The sequence below is a fragment of the Chinchilla lanigera genome, unplaced genomic scaffold (genome assembly GCF_000276665.1).
Source record: "Chinchilla lanigera isolate Chin_1 unplaced genomic scaffold, ChiLan1.0 scaffold00010, whole genome shotgun sequence".
Classification (NCBI taxonomy): Eukaryota; Metazoa; Chordata; class Mammalia; order Rodentia; family Chinchillidae; genus Chinchilla; species Chinchilla lanigera.
Window position 1 is genome coordinate 33,183,269 of NW_004955411.1, and position 27,827 is coordinate 33,211,095.

Consider the following 27,827-nt stretch of genomic DNA (forward strand, 5'->3'; position numbering starts at 1 on the left):
GTAACCAACAAGGGTCTCCATAACAAGGCTATCTCTAGGTCAACAATTCATTCCTAATAGCAGGTTTTTAATTCTATACAGCAGATAGACCTTCCTTACCTTCTTTACTTCTTAGCAGTCATTCTCCAGAAGAAAAACACTAGTTTGCATTTTGGGAGTACTGTGAGTAGGAAGTGCTGGGCTCTTTGGACTTACACCACATCCAATAACCCACTTCCTGCAGACTATCTCATTCAGAGACACAGGGATGCTAAGGGGTGGGGATAAAAGTGGTACCTGCATGGCACTCTTCACTTTAACTCCTAGCTTTCCTTTCATCAACCAGTGCCTGCAGAAGCTAAATGCCAACCCCATTTCAAGCTACAGAGCAGAAATGAACACGAGGTTTTGGGTAGTGTACTAATTTTAATAATATTCCTTATAATAAGTTTATCTTTTGTACTTTTAAATAATTTTCACAAAAATTGTGAAATAAAAATTCACAAAATTTTTCTTCACAAAAATTTCAAGTGTCACCTAATGGTTTGAATACTGTTACACATCACTTAACAACAGGGCTACATTCTGAGAAGTGCCTTGGTCACTCTGGTGTGCGGACATGACAGCGTGTACTTAGAAAAACCCAGATCCATACCTGGGAAGTAACGTGGAGTCTATTGCTCCTCGACTACAAGCCGATATAGCATGTTACTATACTCAACTATAAAACAGTAAGCATTTCTGTAAACAAACACATCCAGGCTGGGCGTGGTGGCACATACCCATAATCCCAGCACTCAGGAGGCTGAGGCAGGAGTGGGTATGAGGCCAGCCTGGGCTAAAAGGGAGTTTAAGGCCAGCCTGAACTGCACAGTGAAACTCTATCTCAAAAACAAAACAAAACACCCATCACTAACAACAACAGAAAACATACCCAAACACGAAAAATGCACAGTAAAAATATAGCATAGGAGATTAAAAAATGGTAGCTACACCTGCAGAGGGCACTCACCATGAAAGGAGCTTGCAGGACTGCAAGTTGCTCTGGATAAGTCAATGGTATGAAATGGTTAGTGAGTGTGAAGGCCAGTGACATTATTACACATATTACTACACGTTACTATAGCAATAGCATAGTAACAACACTGTACATTTAGGCTATACTACATTTATTTAAAGTTTTTTCTTCAACAACAACAAAAAAACAATCTTTAGCTTGCTGTAACTCTTGTACCTTATAAACTTTCAAAGTTTTTATCTTTTGGTCTCTTTTGTAACTACCTTTAGCTTACTTGTGTTTGGACATACTCGTCAGCTGGGCAGAAATATTTTCCTTCTTTTTAAAATTTTTTTCATTCCTTTTGTGCTTGTGTGTGTCCGTTTCCTGGAGAATGAACCCACGGCCATATCTGTGCAGAGCATATATTCTACCAGTGAGTCAAACCCCTTAACCACTATTTTTCTTTCGTATAGCCTTATCCTATAGCCTTTTTTCTGTTTTATCTATTTCTTTATTTTACTTCTTAAACTTTTTTGTTAAAACTCAGAGCACAAATGCAAACATTAGTCCAGGACTACACCAGGCCAGGACCTTTAATATCGCTGTCTTTCATCTGCACAGCTGTGACCCAATGTACTGCCCACAGGGCAGAAGTTGACCTAACTCAATTTCTTCTTCACCCTAATCTTATCTTTGAGGAAAGGGTGTCTGGAGGCCAGAAGTTCCTCTTCAGGTGGGCCAGTCAAAACTTGCTGGATCTAAGAGGGCTACCAGAGTGGCCATGAGACAACCTGCAACTCCACTTTAATTCTATCGGCATGCTAAATGACACGCTTCCTAGCTCCAGGACAGTGGACCACTGCAATGATGGCCACTGGACAGAATCATAAAAGGACTAAAATTCCCCAAATCGCCACCCATTCTGAGAAAAATCATGAATATTCCTCCTCTTTATTTAGCCTATCCCTGCCCCTCATTTTTTTATCCTATAGCTGACCTCTCTAACCTCTACAGTTTGAGAAACTGATTCACAAGTTTATTTCTTACTCCTATTCTTGGCTAAAAATAAAAGCTTCCTTCACTACCAATCAGAGCTGGGTGTCATTTATTGGTTTCATGATTCTGAGAGGAAAAAGTGATCTGGTTTGGAGTCAAAAATTGCTCATACCTCTGTCTCAGTGGAAGAGCTTCAGGGACAATGACAATCATGGACAGGTCAGTGATGATCTAGGTCCACGATGGCGAACCTTTTAGAGCTTTCAATGATAATAAACACGTGTGCCATGAGTTCGCCACCACAGCCCTAGTGATACCTTCTTCTCTAGGCAGCCTGAAGGACCTGCTTGAGGCTGTTTTACAGTTAACTTTTCTTTCCTACAAGTAGGACTATATTCTAAAATAATGATAAAAATATAGTACAGTAAATATCAATGACAGTCATTTACATCACTGCCAAATATTAGCTACTATATATAATTATATGTACTACCTTTTCATATAACTGGCAACAAAACAGCTTTGGTTTGTTTACATCACCATTACCAGAAACACGTGAGTAATGTGTTGTGTCAGGACCACTACAGCACTACAAGGAACCCTTCACCTCTGTTATACTCTTACCGGATCATCTTTGTGCATGTAGTCCGCTGTTGAATGAAATGTCATTATGCAGCATATGACTGTATACTCCCCAAAACTCATGTGCTGAAAAAACTTTTTTCAGGCGGAGTCTATGTTGTCCAGTCTGGCCTTGAGCTCTTCAGTTCCAGCAAGCCTCTTGCATCAGCCTCCCAAATAGCACTACAGGATATATATGTATATCTATAGATCAATATATGCATCTATAGATATACATATATATCTATAGATATATATAGAGAGAGATACAGATATATATATATAAAATTTCTGGTACTGGAGCTTGAACCCAGGGCCTCTTGCATGCTAGGCAACTACTCTTACCACTGAGCTACACCGCCAGCCCCCTAATCTGGTAATTTGTTGATGAAGACTAATCAGAACCAGAGAGGTAGAGTGCTGGTATGACAAATACCTAAATACATGGAAAAAGTAATAGGTAGAGGCACGGAGGACTGTGAATGGAAAAAGTCTGCATTATGGTGAATGAATCATTAAGTGCAGTTCTAGTGAGGGCTCAGAAGAGGAGAGCTGTGGAGAAAGTTTCAGTCTTAGAGATTTTGTACACAACCATGTAGGTTATAAACAAAACATTGGTAGAAATATGGACAGTAAAGGCTGTTCTGATGAAGTCTTAGAAATAAGTAATACCTTATTGGAAATGGGAGGAAAGGCCATCAGTGCTAAAAAGTAGCAAAGAACTGAGCAGAATTATGCTCTGTCTTACTGCTTTGTGAAAGGCAGCATTTAAGAGAAACAAACTAGGATGCTTGATGGAAGAAGTCTCTTAGCAAAGGGTCCAGGATGGCTGCTCATAGTAAAATGAGAAAAGAGACAAAAAAAGTTAATGGTGGAATTTACAGTCAGAATGGAAGCACAACATAGAGATCTAGAAAATTCGGCCATATAAAGCCTGGCCATATAAAGCCTGAGCCTGGCCATATTAAGAGTGCATTTGGAAGACAAAACCAAGGGTATGACCAAATTGATACAGACGTTAGTACAGAAAAAAGGAAGCTCCATGTCACTCATGAAGACAATGGGAGATTGATCTAGATAGCAGTTCCAAGATCTTCAAGGCTGCACCTCCCACCAGGGACTCGGGTGCCAGGGCCTGAGGGTAGCACAAGTTCAAGGAAGGCCTCAGTGAGACCTGGAGGTGCAATGCCCAAAGCAGTCTTGAGTGTCTGATGCCCCCGCTCCCCTGTAGAGTGCTTCATGGCTGCCTCAACTGTGGCTCAAGTAGGCCCAGGTGCAGCGTTCACCAACTGCCCCACAAGGAGCTGTAAACCTGGGCAGCACATATGCAATGTTAACTTCGCAGGCAAGCAGTATTCAAGCTGTGGAGGCATCGCTACCTCCACTTGGGAGAGCCCTGAGGATCAGGCGAAGAAATCCCACAGGATGCAGCTGCTGCAGGGTTCCTTCTAGATCAACGCCAATGGAGCTGTGGGCGCAGGGCTGTCACGGAGGACCCCTGACAAAGCAATGCAGCTGAGTTGTGGGGTCAGAACCACCAGAGTCTCCACTCAAGCAATGCCTACCAGAACTGTGATCCAGGCCACCAGAGAGGCTGGACACAGGCAACGGCTACAGAAACTATGAGGCTGCTCTACTACCAACACTCCAGACCTGCATGGGGCTCCAGACTGGGCAAGCCAAAGACTGAGACTCCAAAGCTGATGGTGTGGAGTCACCCAGTGCTTTAGGGACTCAGGTCCCAGTGTGTCTAAAAGCAGGACATGGAGCCAAAGATGATGCTAAAGCCTCAAGGTTTATTACTATTTGGTTCAGATTTGGGTTCCCCTGAGACCCATTACCCTTTCTTCTTTCCCAGTGCTCTCTTTTGGAACAGAAATGTATCTCCTGTACCTGTCCCACCACTGCATTTTGGATACGTGTAACTTGTTTACCTTCTCCAGGCTCACAACTGAGTCCCTAAATAATCCCACTGTGAATGGGATTAAGGCCTTACAAAGAAGCTTCACATGCAGTTTTGTCATTGTTAACGTTTCCACTGTTCTCCTATGTGTACACACAGTATGCGCCCCTTTTGTCCTTTCTGTCCCTTTTGCCAGGTAAGAACAGAAGAGACAACGCCACCTTTGAGGAACAGAGTTTCATCAGACACTGAACCTACTAGTGCCATGATTGTGGACGTCCAGCCTGCAAAACTATGCAATAAATTTCTGTTCTTTATATATTACTTTGTCTGTGATATTTTGTTATAATGGCACAGACTAAGATAGCCCCTTTAATACATTTAAGAATATTTTTACCTATATAATTACAGTTTTGTATTTAGTAGGGTAAGAAAGGAGAAAGGAACAGTTATTTTATATCAAAAGATACATTCTGCTAGCTGTAGTGGTACACACCTATAATTCAGGCTAGAGTGGGAGGATTCCAAGTTTGAGGCCCATGTGGGCAATTTAGTTAAAAGATCCTATCCTAAAGTAATCTAAACTAAAATTGGATAGGGATGTAGCTCAATGGTTAAATACTTTCCAAGCCATCTATGAAGTCCTGGATTTAATCTCTAACATGGGGTGGGGGATTACTGATCTTTGTTCTTCTTCTGTAATTTTTTTCTTTCTCATTTTTATTTGTAAGTACTAGACTTTAAAAAAATCTCTAATGTTGGTATCACTTAGCTGTGTATATGCACATTTAAAAATCAGATCACTAGAGAAAGGTAAAAGAAAAATCATTTGTGCTTAACCATTTCACATAGATTCTAAGAAAACTATCAGTTTTTCTTTGTGGCAGATAAAAAAAATTAAATAAAATGGCAAATAATCTAAAAACTTGTTTTTGAATACTTACATTGTGCTCTTTTATATATGTATACAATTAGTTTAAAATTTTACAATGACCTGACTGTCTTTTTCCATTTTACTAAAAGAGCAAATACACTTTATATTCCTTTACACTTTCTGAAAGGCTAAACTGGGCATGGTAGTGCACACTTATAATCCCAGCACTCAAACTGAGGCAAGAGGACTGCCATGAATTGGAGGCCAGCCTGGGCTACATAGTGAATTCAAGGACAGCCTAAACTACACGATAAGACTCTGTCTCAAAAAAAAAAAAAAAAGGGTAGTGACTTAAAAGAAACAAAGACCAGATAGGTAGGAAGTTGATGGTGTTTAAAGAAAATAAGGTAGCAAATATCCAACAAAATCAATGGCTTAACAGATCTGAGGTTGTTAAAGATGTGGATGCACGAGAACCTGATGCTGCCAGGGATACAGCTCAGTAGAATGCTTCCTAACTCCTTCCCAACTCAGTTCTGTAAGGCCCAACCTGGGGGGGACCTTTGATGCTTACGCTTTCATCACTGCTGAAGGTTGGCATTAGAAAATGTACAATTCTACTTTAACAATTTTCTTTCCTATTATGTAGTACTAGTTGATATTTAGGGGAAGAAAGTGTGGATTAACACATATTTTTAGTAAAAGATTAGACTTTGTACATATGAAATATGTCTGCAGTATAAAAGTTAAACTATACTGGGCCTAATTACAGTGTATTTATATTTCTTCAAATGAGAGACAGCAATGAATTTGCCAAGTGGTAGTATAAAAAACAAAAGCTTGCAGTAGAACATGTGCTTAGCATTCTCCCATATGGGTTCAATCCCCCATATGAAAAAAATTTAGACATTAACTTATGAAATACACTGTCCACTCAGATGAACAATCATAAAAGCTTTGGATTCAGTTCTAGATTCTATCTGCAGTTTTTCCACACTCTTTCATCCTCCTCATATCTCACTGGGCTTATCGTGAAGCTCACATTTAGGCAAGGGTTATGAAAACAACGTAACTTGGGAAATTATATTAAATTGTTGACTTGTTAGTCACCTTGCTTAGGTTCCATTTTTTTCCTTCCTTCAAATTCCTTTACTCTTGTTACAAGTATCTCACCACACTGTAAGAGACTATGCTTTAAGTAAGAAAGCTCTGTTAAATTTTGAAGTTTTAAAAATGATCTGAATATTCTTGATTTTTCAGAAAAATTTCCTCTTACCTTTATCAAATATGTATGCAAAGTGCTTCCATGTAATTGGGTAAAGATTATAGTTAAAGTGATTACTTAGTAAGATAAAGATTATAATTTCATTAACGCATATGTTTGTCTTCCCTTGGTAATATTTGTAATATGTCTTTCTCCCTCATTAAATTATAAAGGTGGGAAGGTAAGAATACCTAGCAGCATTCAAAACATGTCTGAATTCAAAACCTACCTGAATTTGAAATAATGATTTAAATTTTTCCAAGGAATATCTGAAAACAGATATTTTATTACATAAAAACAAACCTACAAAGCTGGTGATGTTACACCCCCTACACACACGATGTGACATATTATAAACATCATAACTATTATTATATCAAAATTAACATTTCTTAAACATTATGCGCCAAGAACTAAGCTAAGTCCTTCTGTACAATTTCTTTCATTTAATTTTTAAAACAACCATTTAAACACGTTCCAATATTACCACCAATTTACAAATGCAGAAACAGAAGTCCCAAGAGGCAAAGTTATTTGCCCAAAATCTGACAGCTAGTAAGTCATAGAGTTTAAAACCAAATCCATGCCTGACTTCAAAGCTCATCTTATTAACTGCTATACTTTTCTAATGCTCGGTATCTGCCCAAGTAGTTACCACTAATACCCTATAGCGCTAATGCAGTTCACTTGAACTGAGTATAAAAAATATTACCTAGCTTCAGAGACTCTACACTTCACAAAAATGAAACGGTATCTATACTACTGAGTTACAACTAAAACACGAAAATGAAACCAAAACATGAAAATGAAAGAATTACTTACTTGCACAGTTTGCCTCCTGCCATGTGGTATTAAAAAACTCAGAGAGAACGACAACTATCTGCATTCTATCTGCCATCAAGAGACTTCTGGCACAGCTCTGACTTTCTGAAGTATTCTGCAACAAAAGAAGACAGAAAAATGCAATCTGAGTATTTTTAGATTCCCAATCAACAACTCGAGGTGATAACCTCTTAAAAAATATTCACTGTTTTAAGATTTTATTTGCTATTATCAAATAATGATGGCATTAATAAAGTGTTACACAGTGGAGGTAAATAATTGTAATGGCAAATTATGAAAAATGGTAGAATAGGGTAAATGTTAAAAAGTGATAAACTAAAAATGGTAAATTGTTAAATGGTAAAACACAATTGTAATAAATAATTAGTAGCTAACATTTATTGGCATCAAGTTCACCTGCAAAGGAGAAAATTTTGCTTAACTAAATATTTGCTGTCATAGTAAATCTCCACTTCATCAGCCCAAATTGTCTGTGTATCATAATCTCTTTTTATGCACAGGAAATAATTCTGTTACACTATTCACCAAATTCAGCAGTAGGTATCTCTAGACAATGAAAATGTGGCAATTTCTATTTTCACTTTTGCTTCTCTTATGCTGTCTAAATTTTTCTACAGAAAACACTTACATATATTTTTAAAATGTTGGGTAAATGATCACAAATTGTTTGGTTTCATACATCCAGGTAGCACCCAGTTTGTACTTAGATTTTAAAAATATGTTTTAGACAGATAAAGCTAAATGCTCAAAGTACTTAATCCTTATCTACTTCCTTTGCCTGCAGCCCTTCATTCTTTCAAAGCTACTGGACTGCTACTATTTATCAAGCACTAAAAAAATCCTGGAGTTTTGAGGACGAAAACTCCCATGTATACTCAGCCATAAAGTATAAGAGAATGCTATTAACAGTGGGGCTTCAAAAACCTCCCTGCAGACAGACAGACAAGGAGTTACATAGTGTGATCCCTATCAGTCCAATATTTCCAGAAAAAGAACTGACCAGCCATGTGGGGTGAAAAGGAAGTAAGGTGAGCTTGAAAGAAGAATTCTTGCTTTAAAATATTGTTGACATTCATTTTGCAAAGATTGCCCTCTTTGTGGCTTACTGTCATCTCATTAAAAGATGAATCCAAACAAATGCTCGCTTTTAAAATAGTGAGTGGAACAAAACATTTTGAAAGGTCTTTCTTGGAATTATTTCCAGCAATACAACTGTAGAAGAAAATTTATATTAATACTTTGTAAACAGAGCTTGGCCAAGAAATCAGATAAATGCAGGTCACGGCTGATTATATTGGCAGCTGACCTAACCTCTCTAAAGTTCAATGTCACAGTCTTGAGTCATATAGCTACTATTAAATGAAATAAGAGGACTAGGGTTATAGCTCTATGGTAGACAGCCTGCCCTGACGCACTCACTCCTGCATTCAATCCCCAACACAACGCATGCACGCGCGCACACACACAAGAATTAACACACATTAATCACTTTGCATACTGTCTGACATACATAACTGATATATGGGAACTAGTTATCTTGTTGCCAACCTGGAATGCTCTAAGTGGGTGTATTTGGGTCAATATAATCAATTACTTAAGTTACATCTTGACAACTAGATGACTGGCTATTGAAAAAAATCAATACATGACTTCTCCGAGGAAGACAGAGCAGTGAACAGCAGAGAAAGAGCCTCTCTGAGGTTTGGTGTCCTGATACTAGAATATAGCAACACCAGGAAGAGGGGAAGGGAAGTGAGTCTCCAGGGCCCAGCAAAGATCTGAAGCAAGAACTAAAGCACGCCAGGAGAGTGAAGAAAGAGACTTCAAATAAGAACAAGGAGGTGGCAAGCAGCACTTGCTCCCTTAGCCCTGACTCACTATGTGGCAGTGGCAGTTCAAACCTGGAGATGTACAGTGACTACTGGCAACTGTAGAGGCCTCCACAAAGAAACATATTAGTGGAACAGAAGATTGGCCATAGTGAAGTGCAGTGGCTGGTGAGTCATTTGGTTTCAGATGCCCCCCAGGAGAGGGTGATTGGCTGGTAGCCATCTTGGAGAGGGGGCAAGCTTGGGACTCACAGCAGCTGTGGGGTGGCTCCACCTAGCAGCTCCCAGTGTCAGGGTGAAGCTGAAGCCAGTACAAATCGGCAGGAGTTCAAGACAGTTCAAGTCAGCAGGCAGTCAAGAAGCCAAGTTCAAGCCAGCAGGGAGCTCAGTTCAAGCAGGCAGGAGGCACACTGAGTGTCGCAGGCTGAACAAATAGGGTTTCATACTCACCGCCAGAAACCCACCTGAACTTTGGTGGAACTAAAGGTGCAGGTTTGCTGGGATTATCTACACCCCCAACATAAATCTATGGCTGGCTTGCTGGGATTAATCAACACAGATCCTGAACTCTGTCTGGCCACTTTGTATGACTTCAAGTAGAAATTACTTTTCTTAATTTCTTTTCTTGCTTTTGTTTTGTTTTTCTTTTTCTTGATGGTTTGTTTTCGTTTTTATGAGTATGAACATTTTTCTAGTTTTTGTTGTTCTTTGTACTGTTATTATTTATTTCTTCCTTCTCTCTTTCCCTCCTGCCTTCACCAGTTTCAAAATGTTTACATAATCTTCCTTTGTCTTCCTGCCTTGCTTCTAATCTCTTCCTCTTTTTCTACTTCTTTATTTTTCCCTCAACCCCTTTTAAATTTTTGCCCCTGGGGGTAAAATTACCATACTGAGGACATATTTACTATATACAATTTTCTAGCTTGTTTTAAATTTTGTTCTATAACTACAAATCTAGTTCATACAATTAAAGGTGGCAAATTAATAGTTACCACAGTTTGTCATTTTCTAGGATGTCTGATATTATTGTTACTGCTGATTATACTTTAGCCAAAGTGACATAATTGCTCTAGTCTGTTGTTCTTTATGGTATGCAAAGACTGAGATTTCATAAGGATCAAAAAAAAAAAAAAAATACTATACACCAGTGCCAAAGAACCAGGGGCTAGGCTAAATAGGCAGTAACTTATCTCCAATAAACTCAAGAAGAAGGATCTTGCATCAGACTCAAAACCCAAAAGCCAGCCTCATCTGGGAGACATTTCTGAGAAGTAGTAATTTCCTAAGGGAATTCAGTTTAATTATTGGGTTGATTCCTGAGATTTGGTGTCCAGATACTGGAATGTAGCAACACCAAGAAGAGAGGAAGGGAAGTGAGTCTCCAAGACCCAGCAAAGATCTGAAGCAAGAACTAAAGCCCACCAGGACAGTAAAGAAAGAGACTTCAAAGAAGAACACAGGAATCAACCCAGGAATTAAACTAAACTAAAAAGGAAAAAAAAAAAAAGAAGACACTAAGAAAGATGCAACCCAACTTCCAGCTCACCAAAGGCAAACCCAGAAGGCAACAACATAGAACAATCTGAAAGCCACCCACCTGGACTCTCTGAGGTAGTAACAGCAGAAGTAGCAAAACAGATGAATGAGGCTTCAGAAAAAAATTAAATCAGAAATAATTTCTCAGATAACTATAGAGATGGTGACCATAATGAAAGACATGTTTAGTGACTCTACAGCAGATATACATAAAAAAAGAGGAGCTTAGGAAAATGATGGAACCATGAACCTCCAACATAGGAAAAAAATGAAATCCACAAAAACAGATTCAAGTAGATACCCAGGAGATAAAAAATTCCATTGAAAGTATACACAGCAGAATGAGCCAACAGGAGGACAGCACATCAGATATAGAAGACAGGATTGTGGTTAGTGATCATGAAAAAAGTTCTTAAAAATAGCAAGGGGTCCCAAAAAATCAATACAATAGCTGCTAGATCAGGTAAGGAAGAATAAGATAAGACCGATCAAAGTCAATAAAAGAGCAGGAGATAGTGCAAATGACATTAAAAAAAGCCTATTCACAGAAGTCATGGCAGAAAACTTCACAAGCATGGAAAAACAATTTTACATACAGTAAGTGAGGCATATAGAACTCGAATTAGCCAAGATCTTTTTTTTTTGGTCTTTTTGAGACAGGGTCTTGCTAAGCAGTTCAGGCTAGCCTCAAACTCCCAACAATCCTCCTGCCTCAGCCTCCCAAGTGCTGGGATTATAGGTGTGTTGCTAGAATATAGCAACACTACACTCAGCATAGCCAAGATCAAAAACAAATCTACTCCAAAGCATATAATAGTCACAATTCCAGAAATTCAACATCAGAACAGAATATTAAAAGCTGTTAGAGAAATGCAAATCACCTATAAAGGAAAGCCTATCAGAATCACAAGAGACTTCTCAACAGAAACCCTCAAGTCAAAGAGAGCTTGGAGTAAGCTAGGGTATTTCAAGCCCTAAAATAAAAAACAACCTCCAGCCCAGATTGGCATACCCCAAAAAACTGTCAAAGTTGATGGAGAAATAAGACACTTTCATGACAAAAAACACCTGAAGAAATTTATGATCACCAAACCAGCACTTCAAAATGTTCTGAAGACTACAAGGACCACAACTCCATGAACCCCAACAAAATGAATCTACCATGCAAGACAGGCAATTAAACAGGGCCGGGGGCGGGGGGGGAAGGGAGCCAACAATGGAAAATAAGATGACAAGGATTAAGTTAATACAGATCAGTTATAACCATCAATGTTAATGATCTCAATTCACCAATCAAAAGAAACAGACTGGCAGATGGATCAAGAAGCAAGATCCAACAATGTGCTACATACAAGAAACACATTTAATTTAAAAATAAATTCACAGACTGAAATTCAAAGGATGGAAAACAATACTCCATGTGACAGGAACCTGGAAAAAAGCAGGGGTAACTATTCTCTGCAGACAAAGTGGATTTCAAGCCAAGACTGATTAAGAAAGATGAAAAAGGCCACCATATCCTTGTAAAGGGAACAATTCAAGAGCAAGAGAAAACAATCATAAATATATATGCAACAAATACAATGCACCCAATTACATAAAACAAATATTAACGGCCATGAAAAATCAAATAAGCACTAATACAAGGGTAATAGGGGACCTCAGTATAGCACTGTCACAAATAGATCAACTAGACAAAAAAATCAACAAAGAAATATCAGAATTGAATCAAACTTTTGAAGAAATGGACTTAGTACATGTCTATGGAGTGTTGCACCCCACAACATCAGAATACACATTCTGCTCAACTGCACATGGGACATTGTCCAAAATAGACCACATACTAGCTCATAGAACATGCTTAAGTAAATGCAAAGGAATTAAAATTATGCCATGCATATTATCAGACCATAGTGCAATGAAATTGGAAATCAATGACAAAAGAAACCACAAGAACTTCATAAACACGTGAAAACTAAACAACACTCTCCTGAACAACCAATGGATCACAGATAAAATTAAAGAAGAAATTAGATAGTTTTTATAATTAAATAATAATGCCAATACCACATATTGGAACTTACAGGATGCAATGAAAGCAGTCCTAAGAGCCAAATTTATACCAGTGTATTTCCATTTCAGAAAACAGAGCAACTTCAAGTGAACAATCTAATGTTGAACCTCAAGCTTCTAGAAAAAGAAGAGTAAGTCAAGCTCAAAGCTCATATGAGGGAAGAAATTATAAAGATCAAAGCAGAAATTAATACATTGGAGACTAAAAAAAAAATACAAAGAATTAATGAAGTAATCGTTCTTTAAAAGAGTAAATAAAATTTGACAAAACTTTAGCCAATCTTATTCAAGGAAGGAAATGCCTCAAGTCAATGCAATTAAGAATGAAAAGGGTGAAATCACAACAGATGCTGCCGAAATCCAGAAGATCATCTCATCTATTTTGAGAACTTGTATTCTAATAAGATGGAAAACACAGAAGAAATGGACAGATTGTTAGATACATATGAATTAGCAAAGCTAAATCAAGAAGATATAAAAATCTTAAACAAATCAGTATCAGTCAATGAAACTGAAGGTATAATTAAAAACCTACCAACAAAGAAAAGCCTAGATTCACTGCTAAATTCTATAAGAAACTGAGAACACCCAATGCTGCTACCTCTTCAACTCTTCAATGAACTTGAAAAGGAAGTAATAGTCCCAAATTCATTCCTGGAAGCAAGCATTACCCTGATACCAAAACCAGAGGATCCAACCAAAAAAGAGACCTATAAGCCAAGCTCCTTAACAAACATAGATGCAAAAACCCTCAATAAGATACTGACAAACAGAATGCACCAAATCATCAAGAAGATTATACACTATGACCAAGTAGGATTCATTCCACGGATGCAGGAATGATTCCACATATGTAAATCAATAAATGTAATATACCATATTCACAGAGCCATGGACAAAAACCATACAATCATCTCAATGAGTGCACAAAAAGCATTTGACAAAAGTCCAACACCCATTCATGATAAGAAAAAATCCAACAGAAAATTGGAAGAGATGGTCTTTATCTCAATATGATAATAGCCATCTATGACAAACCAATAGCCAACATCATACTAAATGGACAAAAGCTGAAAGTTTTCACTCTAAAATCAGGAACAAGACAAGGACGTTCACTGTCACCACTTGTATTCAATATAGTTCTGGAAATACTAGCCACAGCAATTTGACAAGAAAAAGAAATAGAAGGAATAAGGATAGGAAAGGAAAAAACTAAATTATCATTATTTGCAGAGGACATGATACTCTACATAAAAACCCCAAAAACTCTACCAAGACTTCTAGACTTAATAACCAAATTCAGTAATATAGCTGGATACAAAGTCAACACTCAAAAATCAATTGCCTTTCTGTACACAAATAACAAACTCACTGAGGAATTGGTGAAACAACACCTTTCACAATCACATCAAAAAAAAAAAAAAAGAAATACCTAGGAATCAATCTAATGAAGTAAAAGACCTTTACATTGAAAACTATAGTACTCTGAAAAAAGAGATCAAAGAGGATATCAGAAAATTGAAAGATATCCCTTGTTCTTGGGTAGGAATAACCAATCTAGTGAAAATGGCCATATTTCCAAAATTGTTACACAGATTTAATGCAATCCTAATAAAAATACCAACAGTATGTCTCAGAATTAGAGAAAACAATCCTAAAATTCATTTGGACCCAGAAGAGAGCTAGAATAGCAAAATCAAATCTGGCCAACAATGACAAGGCAGGGAGCATTACAATCCCTGACTTGAAATATACTACAAAGCTACTGTGATAAAAATAGTATGGGGAGGGGGCAGATCCAAGGATCAATGGAACAAATTGGAAGATGCAAAACAACTCCAAACACACTCAGCCAGCTTATCTTTGACAAAAGAGTCAAATATCTTCACTGGAATAAAGAGCCTCTTTAATAAATGGTGCTGGAAAAACTTTCCACATGCTTAAGATTAAAACTAGATGCATCTCTTTCACCATGTGCTAAACTAAAATAGAAATGGATCAAAGACCTAAATATTAAAATAGAAACATTAAGTCTCCTGGAGAAAGAAGAGGCAAAATTCTTGAAGAAATTGGTGTAGGCAATGATTTTATTAGCAAAACCCTGGAACAATTACAAAGAATCAATAACTGGGATCTCACCTTATTAAAAAGCATGTGCACAGCAAGAGGAAACACCAACATAGTAAAGACACAACCAATGTTGCCAGGTGTTCCTTAGACAAAGGACTACTATCTAGAATATATAAAGAACTCAAAAAAATCAGACTCCCCAAACTGAAAGACTCAATCCAAATATGGGCACCTGAAATGAATAGACACTTCTCAGATGAAGAAGTAAAAATGGCAAACATATGAATAAATATTCAAAATCACTGGTCATTCAAGAGAAGCAAGTTAAAACAACACTGAGATTCCATCTCACACCAGAAAGAATGGCTATTATCAAGAAATCAACCAATAACAAATGCTGGCGGGGCTATGGGGAAAAAGGAACCCTACTCCACTGCTGGTGGGAGTGTAAACTGATACAATCACTGTGGAAATCAGTGTGGCAATTCCTCAAAAACTAAAATTAGAGGTTCCATTTGACACAGCTATTACCCTTCTTGGTATCTTCCCAGAAGAATTAAAAGCATCATACCACAATGTTTACAGTGGCACAGCTTGTAATAGTTAAATCTTGGAAACAGCCCAAATGCCCACCAACCAATGAATGGACAATGAATATGTGTTTTTTTATACACTGGAGTACTACTCTGCCATAAACTAATGCATACACCTTGAGACCAGACTGTTAGGTAAAATAAATCAGACACACATGTTTAAACACCACATTGTATCTCTGGTATGAGAAACCAAAAGTGTAAGTAAGGACCAACATGTATAATGGAAAATGTTCAAATGAGAAGAGGAACAAGGGAAGGGGGAGGAGAAGAAGGAAAAGGAAAGAAGGAACAAGAAAAAAAGAACAGAATAAGAAAATCAATATAGTGGTGGTATATGCCTGTAATCCTATGAATCTGGAGGCTGAGGCACAAGAAATACCTAGCCTGAACAACTTAGTGACTTAGTGAAACCCTGTCTCAGAAAAGTGGCTGGAGCTGGAGATATAGCTCAGTGGCACAAGCACCTGCCTGGTAAGCCCAAGGTCCTGAGTTCGAGTCCTGGTACCAAAAAAGAAAAAAATGGCTGGAGATGCAGCTTGGCTGAAAGGCCCTTAGCTTAATCCTCAGAACCACCACGAAAAAAAAAAAAATCAATACAACACCACTGTGTAAGTGGTCAGTGTGTAGAATAGTTCAGTAGAGGAAGATACTAATGCAGCTGGGACAGATTTAGAAAGAGTTCATGAGGAAAGCAGGACATGAACTAAGCCCTATATTGAGAAAGGAAAAAGAATTCTAAAATAGTAAGATAAAATGATCATAAGGTGAAAGCGGAAATGGTTATATGGTGCTCAGGAATACTCAATATGCCAAAATAGCTAAAGTGGAGGGCATCTCTATGAAAGCAGAGGTATGAGAAAGGTCAAGATATTTAGAATAAGGAAGCAGGGAGACTACTTTAAAAGATCATGAAACTCGGTCTTATCTTTGTACTCCCAACACCTAGCACAGTGGCCAAAAAAAAATCAGTCCTTAATTTATACCTAGAACAGCTGACAAAAATGTCACAACCATTTGACAGAACCCTAACTATCATGAACCAATTGTAATACCTGCACCTAGGAAGTTGGACACAGCTTTCTCAACAATGAATCCACAATCTGACACTATATTCCCTACTTTCGCATTGCTCATTCTTTCCTCTTTGCAACCACTACTTCAGATCTTCTCCACACTCCCTGAACCCACTCTTTACTCCTAAGAGAAGATCTAGCCTCCTAGCCCGCAGAGAAAAAAGCCATCAACCTGAAACTCTGACTTGCCTATTTCCACACCTAGCCTCTCCTCCTACCCTCTGATCACAGTGGAGAAAGTGCCTGTCAGAGCTTTGCCTCTGTGGATGCCCTATCCCAGTGACCGTGAACCTGTGAGAGCTTTCAACGATAACAAACAGCCAACTAGCTACCACACATTTGCCACTGCCCTATTCTACCAACTCTGCTTTCCAAGGAAACTGACCTTGTCTATTTCCCACTCCCTCCCTCAGGGTTGCTCACCTCCACAAGGTCTTCACTGTCTCTAGAAATCCCTTCCATCAACATTCAAAGGTTGTCAGGTACTATGGAACACACCTGTAGTCCCAGCGCTTGAGGCAGGAAGATCTCTTGAAAGCAGAGTTTGAGACTAGCCTGGGCAACACAGCACCCTATCTCCAACAACAACAACAAAAACCTATTTAAGTTGTGCATAGTAGTGCTGCCTATTATCCCATCACTCAGGTGGCTGAGGCAGGAGGATCTGTGAGACTGAGGTCAGCTTCAGCAGGATAGTGAGTTCAAGCCTGAACTACAGACAGACACCCAGTCTCCAAAAACAAACAAATAAAATGACTCTTGTTAACGTCACTCTTTAAGTCAATGTTGATAGATGCACTTCCAACCCTCTCAGCAGATTTGACACAAAAACCACTCCTTTGGTTTATAAGACACTAAACTCTTAATTCTCCTTCATCTCTCTGACTCCTTTTTAGTCTCCTTTGATAGTTTGTCCTCTATCTCAAACTTCAAACTAAAGAGCTTATTCTTCAGTTAGGCTCATCCATGCCATGGTTTCAAACACTATTTTTATGCTGACTACTGCCAAAAGCATTATCTCCAGTGCAGACACCTAGATGTGTACATCCAACCATGCAATATCTCTGTTTAGATGGCTCAACATATCACAAAATCAACAAGTTTCAAAACTGAATTAATGATTTCCTGCCAAATAGGCTCCTCCTTCCCTAGTCACTAATTTGCTCTTAGTAAAACTCTGGAAATCATTCCTCTCCCTCACTCCTCACTCAATTAGCCACCAAGACTAATCATTTCTACTTCCTAAATATCTCTAAAATCTACCCAATATCTCTCGATTGTAATGGCCCCATGTGCCCTAGCAGCCACCATTTCTCACAGCACTGTGACAATCGCCTGATTCATCTCCCCACAGATCCTCTTCTCCCATCTACCCAGGTCCTACCCCAATTCCTGTCATGTTGCCCACATGGTCTTAGGAAGCACAAGTCTAAGCATGTCACTCCACAGAATTAAAGCTTCCAGTAACATTGCACTGCTTTCAAATCAAAGTCTAAAATCCCTCGTAAGGGCTGGGGATGTAGCTCAGCGGCACAGCACCTGCCTGGCCAGTGCCTGCCTAGCAAGCAAAAGGTCGTGACTTCAATTCCCAGTGCCTAATTAACTAATTTATTTAATCCCTCATATTCCCTACAAGGCTCACATGATCTAGCCCCCAACCAATTTTTCAGGCATAGCTCACTAGTCTCCTTGCTAACTGTGCTGAGTTCTTTCAAGTCCTCAAACACTCTACCCCATCCATCCACAGTTCTCACACCAGAGATTTCTTTACACCTATCCTCACATTTTAAGTGTCAACTTTACTCACCAACCACTCTGCCTACTCCCAACTATACTTCAGATTACACCTGGTTATACAGTATGTGGTTTTTTTCTCTGCAACATTTACCACATTTGAATTAAATAATTACCTACATAATATGTTTAATGTCTATTTTCAGACTATGAGTTCTGCTCATTCAGATATATCCTTAGTAATTATCATAACCTGTACATAATAGGTACTACTTTTCAATAAATGCATAAAAGTACCTACATATTCACCTATCTAAATTTTAAACTAAGTGGAACAGGATTGAACTTTAAATTCAAAACTTCAAGAAGCAAAAGTTCTGATGATGCTGAACAGCTCAATAAAACCATGCCCCTATCAGTTTAAACTAAAGGACTGGACACCTCTAAGGAACAGGGAACCCGTCAGTTCCACCACTCAGGTTTCACAACCACTTCTTTACTGTGAGATTATAAAACTGTATGTGAGCTGGGTCCCATAGTGCATGCCTGTAACCCCAGCTACTTGGGAGGCTGAGTACAGAAAATTGCAAGTTCAAGGCTATCCGGGGCAAGTTAGCAAGACCCTCTCTCAAACTGAAATAAAAAGGGGCTGGGGACATAGTTCAGTATGAAGCACAGGATTCAGTCCCTAGCACAGAAAAAAGAAAAACATGAAACTGTATGTGGTCCTTGCCCCAGTAATTCTAGGAGGAAGTGACATGAACATAAGATTTGCACTAGATAACTACAGTAGAGTTAATTAGCTTGCGGTACCATATAAACACCTTCCTAGCTTCTACCTCAGTTTTCTTCTCGCCCTGTTATACTTTTGTCCTCTCTCAATCAACCCTATCCACTCACCCTAAAGGTGAGAAATGATGCCTTGTTCACAATTCAGCCTGTGGGTTGCCCTGATGAACCAAATCTACCATGTTCTGTTCCCTGCTGTAACTCATACTCTCCTTCCCTTTACTCTACATTGCTATCATATGACTTATAACACACTGGTGACATTTTCCTTTTTCTTTTTCTTGATATAGTTTTATTTTCTTTCCAACTACACTGATGCTCTGAGGCCTGTTTTTCTATATCCTTTTACCAGCCCCCAACACAAGAACACTAGGTGTTGCTAATTAAACTGATGAGACTGAAAGACAGTCTAGTAAGTCAAAAATCTGTTACTCTGGACAAATAACCTCCCCAAAAGACAACTAATTCCTTCATGTTAATTCTTAAGACACTCAGAACATATTTTTCCATAGGTTCGTTATTACATATATTCGTTTAGCTCCCAAACCAGTCTACAAAAGCCTATGGAATCCAAAAATTACCTGAGAACTACAGAAATAAAATTTTTAAGCTAATGAACCACATTCCGCTTTACTGTAGGAAGAGGAACAATGACCAAAGTCTAGAATGAATTGGATGAAGGGTTTTCCCACTTCTTTTCACCCTTTTATTTCTCCACACTGGGGTGAAGTAAGCTGGGTGCCCATGTCAGTGGCAGAATCTGAGGGGCAGGAGGTAGAGGAAGGCTGCATGTGCATCTCCCATATTGGGAAACCTCACTAGACAGTGGAGAATTCATGCGGAAAGTCACACCTAGACTGGGTGATGCCCATAGTACTACTAGAGTGTGGGATAACTGTTTAACTTCTCAGTACCTACAGAAATGAGAAAAGCATTTGCTGCCTCAAAAGATCCACACTTTAGCCAGGTGTGGTGGTACGCTTCAGGAAGCTGAAGCAGGAGGACTGCAAATTTGAGCCCAGCTCAGTCACTCTAGTGATTTAGGAAGAACTTATGTCAAAATAAAAATTTTAAATGTTGCTCAGTATGAATGTTGCTCAATATGTTGGCCTTGGGTTCAATCCCCAGTACCACAAAAAAGAAAAAAAAGTGAGAGATAGAGCTAAGCTTTGATCATGATTCTGACCATAACACAGACACTTGCTTTTCAGAGTAAAAGGCACCCTAAATATAACTCACTAAACTGCTGAAAACCAAATATAGTGTGGTATATCCTGCTGTAGTTGACAGGAACAAGCTTTGAATAAAGTTATATATATAATTATGCATGGAAAATATGACATGTAAGCCTCAATTTATTTAAACTACTTTGAAAATTAGCTCTTTAGAGAAAGACTGACCATAGAAGTTGATGCAAATAAATCCCTTCTTTGTGTAAAATAATAGCTTTCTACAAATAGCAGGCTGACTTAAAGCAAGATGAGATTATATACAAGCCTATATTCAAATCAACTATGATTTATGAAATTCCAACCATATCTTCATCAGATTATGTGCTGTCCCCTTAGTACAGGAGGAACTTTCACACTCCGCAATCCAATATTATTCCTCTTGTCTTCCCTTTGCCAGGCATCCTCGTGACTCTCACCAGGGCTAACTCTAATCCTTTCCTATTCCACACCCTCTACACTACTTGGGGAAGGGACTGTGCCTTCCTTTTTCTGGTCCCGCAGCACCTAGCAAATGGGCATACGAGCTCTTAGGCTACCAAAAATGGAGGGCAGACTTACCAACCCCTAAAATTTTAAATCCCATACACAGAGAATTATTTCTCTCTGCCAGTTTTCTAAGACACGCTTTTATCCCCACTTTATAGATGAGAAAAGAGGCACAGAGAATGCAACTTGCCCAGAGTATAATTGCACTCCTGGCCAACTAACTCTACACTTTCCTCATCACTAAGATGAACGCCCCAATATATTTCTCTTAATACTTGTAAGAGCCACGTCAAGGCAGCTGGTGGTTTTTCCTTCCTCGCACTATATAGGAGGAAACTAACGCTCTGAAAAGATCATTAATCCAAAATCACACTGCTAGAAATTAGTGGATCTGAACATTTCTGCTACAAAACTCAACCTTCTAGCCACTACCAGCTTCTCCGCTCCATTTGTGGTTTCAGAAAAGGGTCCTTTCTGGGAACTCCAGACTGAGACGGAAAGAAGCGATGGCGGTGTTGAGGGCATGGCGTGAAGAAGAGGAAGGTAGGGTTAGGGGAGCACGACTCCCCAAGAAAACCAGGCATAACCTATCTGCAAACAAGTCTTTACAGGTGTTGATCCCTAACAAGAGGGTGCCTAACAGCACCTACAGAGGTACAAACCCACCAGCTCACCCCCATCTCCATACAACTGGAAAAACGGAGAGCTCTACAGCTGACCATCGCCGCCGCCTCCTCCTCTCCCAGCCCTCCCGCCACAGCGCCCGGGCGTCTCCTCTACCCACCCCCACGGCGCGGCTGATGTTGTTCATCTTGCCGGCGACCAGTTGGAAGAGCGGGTAGCAGGTCTGACAAAGGCGCACGGGCCGAGCGCTGCGCACCAGACACCCGGTCAGCTCTGCGCTGCTGTTGGCGAAGTCCAGCAGCATCTCCCGGCATTCGGGATCCAGATCCGGCAGGTCCGGAGGCAGCGACAGCGGCCCCAGAGCGCCACCCCGCATCAGGGACAGGGTCAGGTCCTCCACCTCCAGCAACCGCGGCTCCGACCAGAGGTCCGCAAAGACCCCGTGCGGGCTGCCGGCGAAGGGGAGCGCGCCCAGGGCCAGCCTCGCCCACAGCAGCGGCACTAACGGCAGCCACCGCAGCAACGACGACCTCCGCGGCGCCACCGTAGGGACGGGCTCCATCACTGGGTTCAGGAGCCCCAGGTCGCGGCGTTCCGCTCCTGCGCCCCACGCCGGCGCCGCCACAGCCACCGCTTCCGGCTTCCGCGGGCGCAGGCCCGGAGTGGGTCACGAGGCGCGCGCGTCACGGCCCCGCCCACAGCCCCGCCCACAGCGCGCGGCGCTCCACCCCATTGGCCTCCGCCCTCCTGGGCCTGAGGTGGCGCTGGAGGGAGTGGGAGCGCGGGCTGGGAGCGCCGTGCGCGCGAAACCCGGGCCGCTGTAGCTTCAGAGTGTCTTTTGGGTCTTGGCCGTGGGACGCCCATTTCTCTGAGCGCTTCCTCCCTTCTAGAAGTCCGCAGGGTTCCTTTCGTCAGGACAGACAGGGCCTCCGCGTGGAAATTACTGTCGAGTGAGTTCCAGAGAAAACCGACCGGCAGCGGTGGGCTTTGGAAAGACGCTTTTTGGGGGTGGGGTTTTGGGACTTGAACCCAGGGCCTTCTTGCTGAGCGACGTCCCAACCTCCCATTCCCTTTTTTTTTAAGGCAGAGTCTTGTTAAATTGCCAAATTGCCCTAGCTGGGTTCAAATTTGCGATCCTCATACCTCACGCCCGGCTGCCTGGCATAATTTTTACTTGGTGTTATTTGCTCAGCGTATTTTTCCCCTATTTGAGGAAAGTAATATCTAGTCTGATATAATTGTTGGTGTTGGGACTAGTGGGTTTAAAGGGTTTTGTTTTGTTGTTTTGTTTTTACTGTGCGTATGATACTGAAGATGGAGCCCAGATGCCTCCCGCGCGCTAGGCAAGGGCTCGAACACGGCTACGTCCGGAGCATTTTGTTTTTTAGGCAGGGTCTTGTTAAGTTACCTAGCCTGGCTTGAACGTGCAGTCCTCCTACTCGAGCTTCCCAGGGACTGGGGTTACAGGTATGCACCGCTGCGCCGAGATTTTAACTGTGTACAGCAACGCCGCCATATAAAACTTCTTGCTGTGATGGAAGAATTCTACATATCTGCTCTAACAGGGTAGCCACTGCCCGCTGAGCACTGCGCTGTTTAGTTCTTGAGATGTGGCTACTGCTACTGAAGAACTGAATTTTCAATTTAATTTAAATAGGAATAGTCACATCCGGTTGGCGAAAACTGTACTGGACTCTAGACTGAGAGGAGACCACTAAGTTTCCTTGGAATTAAAGGAACGCACGAGGTTCAGTGCTAAAACCCAGGAACTCCTAGGTAAAACGCTGAACTTCAGAATTCCACCCAGTTTATGTCAAGCCCAGGGCAATTATGAGGGACACTAGCTTGCCTCTTGCTACCGCTGCTGGGCTATAAAAAGAATTTATGCTTAAAACCTAGAAAGCCACTTTCTGACCAATATCTGAATAACAAATTTGGTAGGAAAAAAAACGGCTTCGAGACTGTTTTGTAAATTGAAGAGCTACTGCATTAACTTCTATTGAGTTTCCAGGCCTAATTTATGTTTCTTAAGGTTCTCACAGTTACTTTTTACCCCATCTATTTAGTTACCCTTGGTGTTACTAAGTTTGCTTGTGATAGCTAGATTTTGTTTCATTTTTGTTACCTAGAAACTTAACAGAAAATTTGGTTTGTGTAACAATAAATGTATTTTTAAAAGAGAAAATCGGTTGTCTTAATCTTCTCAAATGTCATTATGTAACCTGTAAGTCTATATATTAGAAATACCGTGGTATGTTTTTTGTGGATAGGTACATTGTTAAACTTCTGTAGAAAGCAACGTAGCATAACCAACATTACAAACGTACTTAATTTCTAACCCAGCAAATTAACTTCTAGAAATGTATTTTAAATATACAGTGGCCTTGGATGGATGTGATTACTCATTGCAATTTTGTTTGTAATAGTAAAAAAGTGGGGGTTCAAAAGGCATATTAAATAATTGGAAGCCCTTTTCCCCAACCTTCTTTTCCCTTCCCTTCCTGGAACCATTCATTCATAAAGGTCGAGTAGAGCAAGGTACATTCATCTGTGATTGGTAGGATAGGGGTTTCAGGGGCCTTACACAGGTAAGATGAAAGCATTCACATGGAGAGAAGTAATATCAGCCTGACGCAGGTATTGGATCCTGAGTAGGATTAGAAGAGTTTCCATGCAGGTGAGAGGACAGCAATGGGAATTTTTTACATGCAGAGGGATTGATCAAATAATTAAACGAATTAAAGATAATGAGAATCCACCTTCTCACTGTCAGAAAAGGGAGTTACAAATATGAAAAGAGAGGTGAACTCTGTATTATTGGATTTGAATGAGAAATAATGCAAAACTCATGGCTTAAAATATATAGAAAGAAATAAATATAGATGTAAATATGTACTTTTTAAGTGTGATGAGATGGGCTTTTTGGAAAAAGATGCCAAAGACAACGTACATTATAGAAGAAGAGAATGCAGTGCTTGTTTTGTGCTAATGCAAGCAGGGATTTCAAAGTCCAACCCTTCCCATCTATCATTCCAAGAATCCACCAACTTTCAGGAATCTAAGGTGCAGAAGAGCCAGTTAATCATTATGTGGAGGTCCAACAGCAAGGCTTGGGTTGTTCATATCTTATCTTGTTCACTGAGTGGATCAATGAGGCCTTTGGTCCTGCGGTGAAGAAAACCTTTTAGACAAGAGCCTGCCACTGAGACCCTCTCTGGTTATGGGTAATGCTCCTGCTCATCCTCCAGGCTTTGAGGACAACTTACTGGAGGAATTCAGGTTCAGTAAAGGTCAAGTTCCTCCTTCCCCATACAACCCCAGTCTCCAGCCCATGTATCACAGGTCATTGGAACTTTACAAAGCTTCATACCAAAGCACTATCCAGCAATGCCTCAGAGAGACCAAAGAAGTAAACCTTGTGCTCTGAGAGTTTTGGAAAAATCATTTCCACATCATGAACTGCCTCAAGATCATGAGTAAAGCCTGAGACGGGAGCACCAAGAGAACCCTCAATTCTGCTTGGAGAAAGCCATGATCTGATTGCATTCTTGGACATGACATGGAAGGGCTTGCTCATAAACAGGAGCTATCAATTGTCCATGAAATTGTGTTCTTGGGGAAGACCATAGGAGATGAATGAGGGTGATATTCAAGAGCTGGTAAAGGAGTAATCCCAACACTGAAATGGGTGGATCATTGTGATTTTGAGGCCAGCCTGGGCTGCAAAGTGATTTTAAGGTCAGCCTGAACTGCATAGCGAAACTCTGTCTCAAAAAGATAAAAAAAAAAAAAAAGATTAGGGAGATTTGGAAAATGTGAGGAACGGTTAAATTTTATAGTAAAGAACTACCTGAATAAGGTAGCCATGTGAGCAATGAATCTGTGTGATGATAATCCAATGTCACATTTCCATGAAATCCTCAAGAAGAGGCAAAAGCAAGTATCACTAGATAGGTTCCTTGTTAAAGTTGCACAGAAAGAGAAGGATTCCATCGAGCCAGTAGACAGCAGGGATTCTCTTAGTGAAAGTTATCCTACACAGTAACCTTCCTCTCTCTTGTCTCCCTCACACCAGCCACTAAGGTTTTCAAAGTAAGTGCATGTTAATTTATTTTTTTATATTTTGTATTTTCTTTATTATTTTGTATTACAATATTGTCATTTTATATGAGTATTTTCACATTGTGGAAAAAAATTCTAGCAGTAAGATGGACATTTGGAAGGGCAGGATTGAGACTGCGGTAGTTAAAAAACAGTAAAGGTTTAAGTGGGGGCCAAGGTAAACCTTTATTTAACTGAGGTGGGAAAGAAAGATTTGATAAAAGATATGTTACATACAGAAGGAACAAGAACTGGTGATCAGTTAGATCTGAAACATGATCCAGTGATGGTTCTAAGGTTGCAAATTTGGATAACTGGATAAATTATAGTGTCATAGAGAAGAATAGAGAGTACAGGAAAAGGACAGCATTTGAAGTGGAATGGAAATAATTCAACTAGAATTGTCAGCGCAGCATCTTTTGGTAGAGACAGCAGGAAGACTTAAACTTCAGATTAGATGCCTGGTAGAGATAAGTGGGCTAGAGGTTTAGCGTTGAGAATCATTGAGAGTTATGCGGTTGAGTCTTAAAAGGTAAGTAAGTCACCCAATGACTGAGATAATAAGATTAATTCATAATTGTTAAGATAATATTCATTATGATCTACACAGTGGTCCTTGAATATAAGAATAAGGTCAAAGTAAAGGTCTCGTCTTAAATGTAAACCCAATAACAAAAAAAAAGTAATGTTCTTGCCCAAATTTTTGCCCAAATTGTCATTTACAATTTTTGCCTACATTATTCTAATAGCAAAGGCTAGCAAGCAAAGGGAAAAGGCAGGAAATTTGGTATATTAGTCCTCTGTTACTATAACAAATACCTAAGATGGACCAATTTTATACTGAAATATACATCTATTGTAAACTGCAACTTAGAATTGGCACAGAAACAGGCCTGTGGATGAGTGGAACCGAACAGAGTATGCAGAAGCAAACCCAAACACATTCAGCCATCTGGTCTTTGACTGAGGAGCCAAAAACTCAGGCTAGAAGAAAAGCAGCTCCTTTTGCATTGGTGCTGCACTTAGCACATGCAAGATTGAACTGTGACCCATATCTCTCACAGTGTACTAAACTAAAATCAAAAGGGATCAAAGACCTAAATATTGGGCCAGGAATACAGCTCAGTGACACGGTGCCTGCCTGGCAAGCACAAGGTCCTGAGTTCGATTCCCACTTCAAAAAAAAATCTATTAACACAGGAACAGTCAATCTTCTGGAAGATAAAAATAAGTAAAACTCTTGAAGACAGGCATAGGCGTGAAATTTCTGAATAGAATCTTAGTTGCACAAGAAATACCATCAAAAATAAAAAATGGGATCCTATCAAAAAGTTTCTGTACAGCAAAGAAAAAATGCAACAGATTAAGAAGACAACTACAGAATGGGAAAAATCACCAACTACTCCTTGGACAGAAGACTAATATCTAGAATATATAAAGAACTGAAAAAAAAATTAGACACCCCCTCCAAAGAAAAGACTCAATTAGAAAATGGGCAACTGAAAGGAAGGGACACTTCTTAGAAGTATGAATAGCCAAAAAATTCTGAAGAATTGTTCAATCTCTGTTACAAAAATGCCAATTAAAACAACACTGAGATTCTATCTTACTCCAGAAAGAATGGCTATCAACAAGAAGTCAAATAATAAATGCTGGCAAGGATCTGGGGAAAAAAGGAACACTTCTGCATTGTTGGTGGTAATGTAAACTAGTACAGCCACTTGAGGAATCATCATTGAAGAATTACTCAGGAAACTAAAAATAGGTTCCATTTGACCCAACTATTTTCCTTCTAGGTATCATCCTGAAAGACATCATATTACAGTGATGTATATGTTACTTATAGCCCACAGCTCTGAATAGCTCAGTTGGGAGCAGCCCTATATGTTCATCAATAGATGAATGGATAAGGAAAATGTATTTATACACAGTGGAGTACTACTCTGCCATAAAGAAGGATAAACAGAATCATTTGTAGGAAGATGGGTGCACCTGGAGACCATAATGTTAAGTGAAAATAATCAGACACACAAGCTTAGATATTGCATCATTTCTCTCATAGGAGAAACTCAAAGTATAAGTAAAGCAAAATGGCTGGGGATATAGCAGGGGCAAAGCATCTGCCTGGGAAGTGCAAGGTCCTGAATTCAATTCCCAGTTCCAAAAAGAAAGAAAGAAAGAAAGAAAGAGAGAGAGAGAGAGAG

General features: G+C 39.8%; 1 protein-coding gene across 1 annotated transcript in view; it reads right to left on the reverse strand.

The window, feature by feature from the left end:
* Ostm1 (osteopetrosis associated transmembrane protein 1) overlaps positions 1 to 22,184 on the reverse strand; it is a 36,585-nt gene extending 14,401 nt beyond the window's left edge. Inside the window, exons 1-2 of the mRNA XM_005377842.2 lie at positions 21,683 to 22,184; positions 7,460 to 7,574 (exon numbers count right to left, since the gene is read on the reverse strand). Of these exons, the coding sequence (XP_005377899.1) occupies positions 7,460 to 7,574; positions 21,683 to 22,084 (517 nt within the window). The 5' untranslated portion in view covers positions 22,085 to 22,184. The remainder of the gene's footprint in view (positions 1 to 7,459; positions 7,575 to 21,682) is intronic.
* Between the last annotated feature and the right edge of the window lie 5,643 nt (positions 22,185 to 27,827).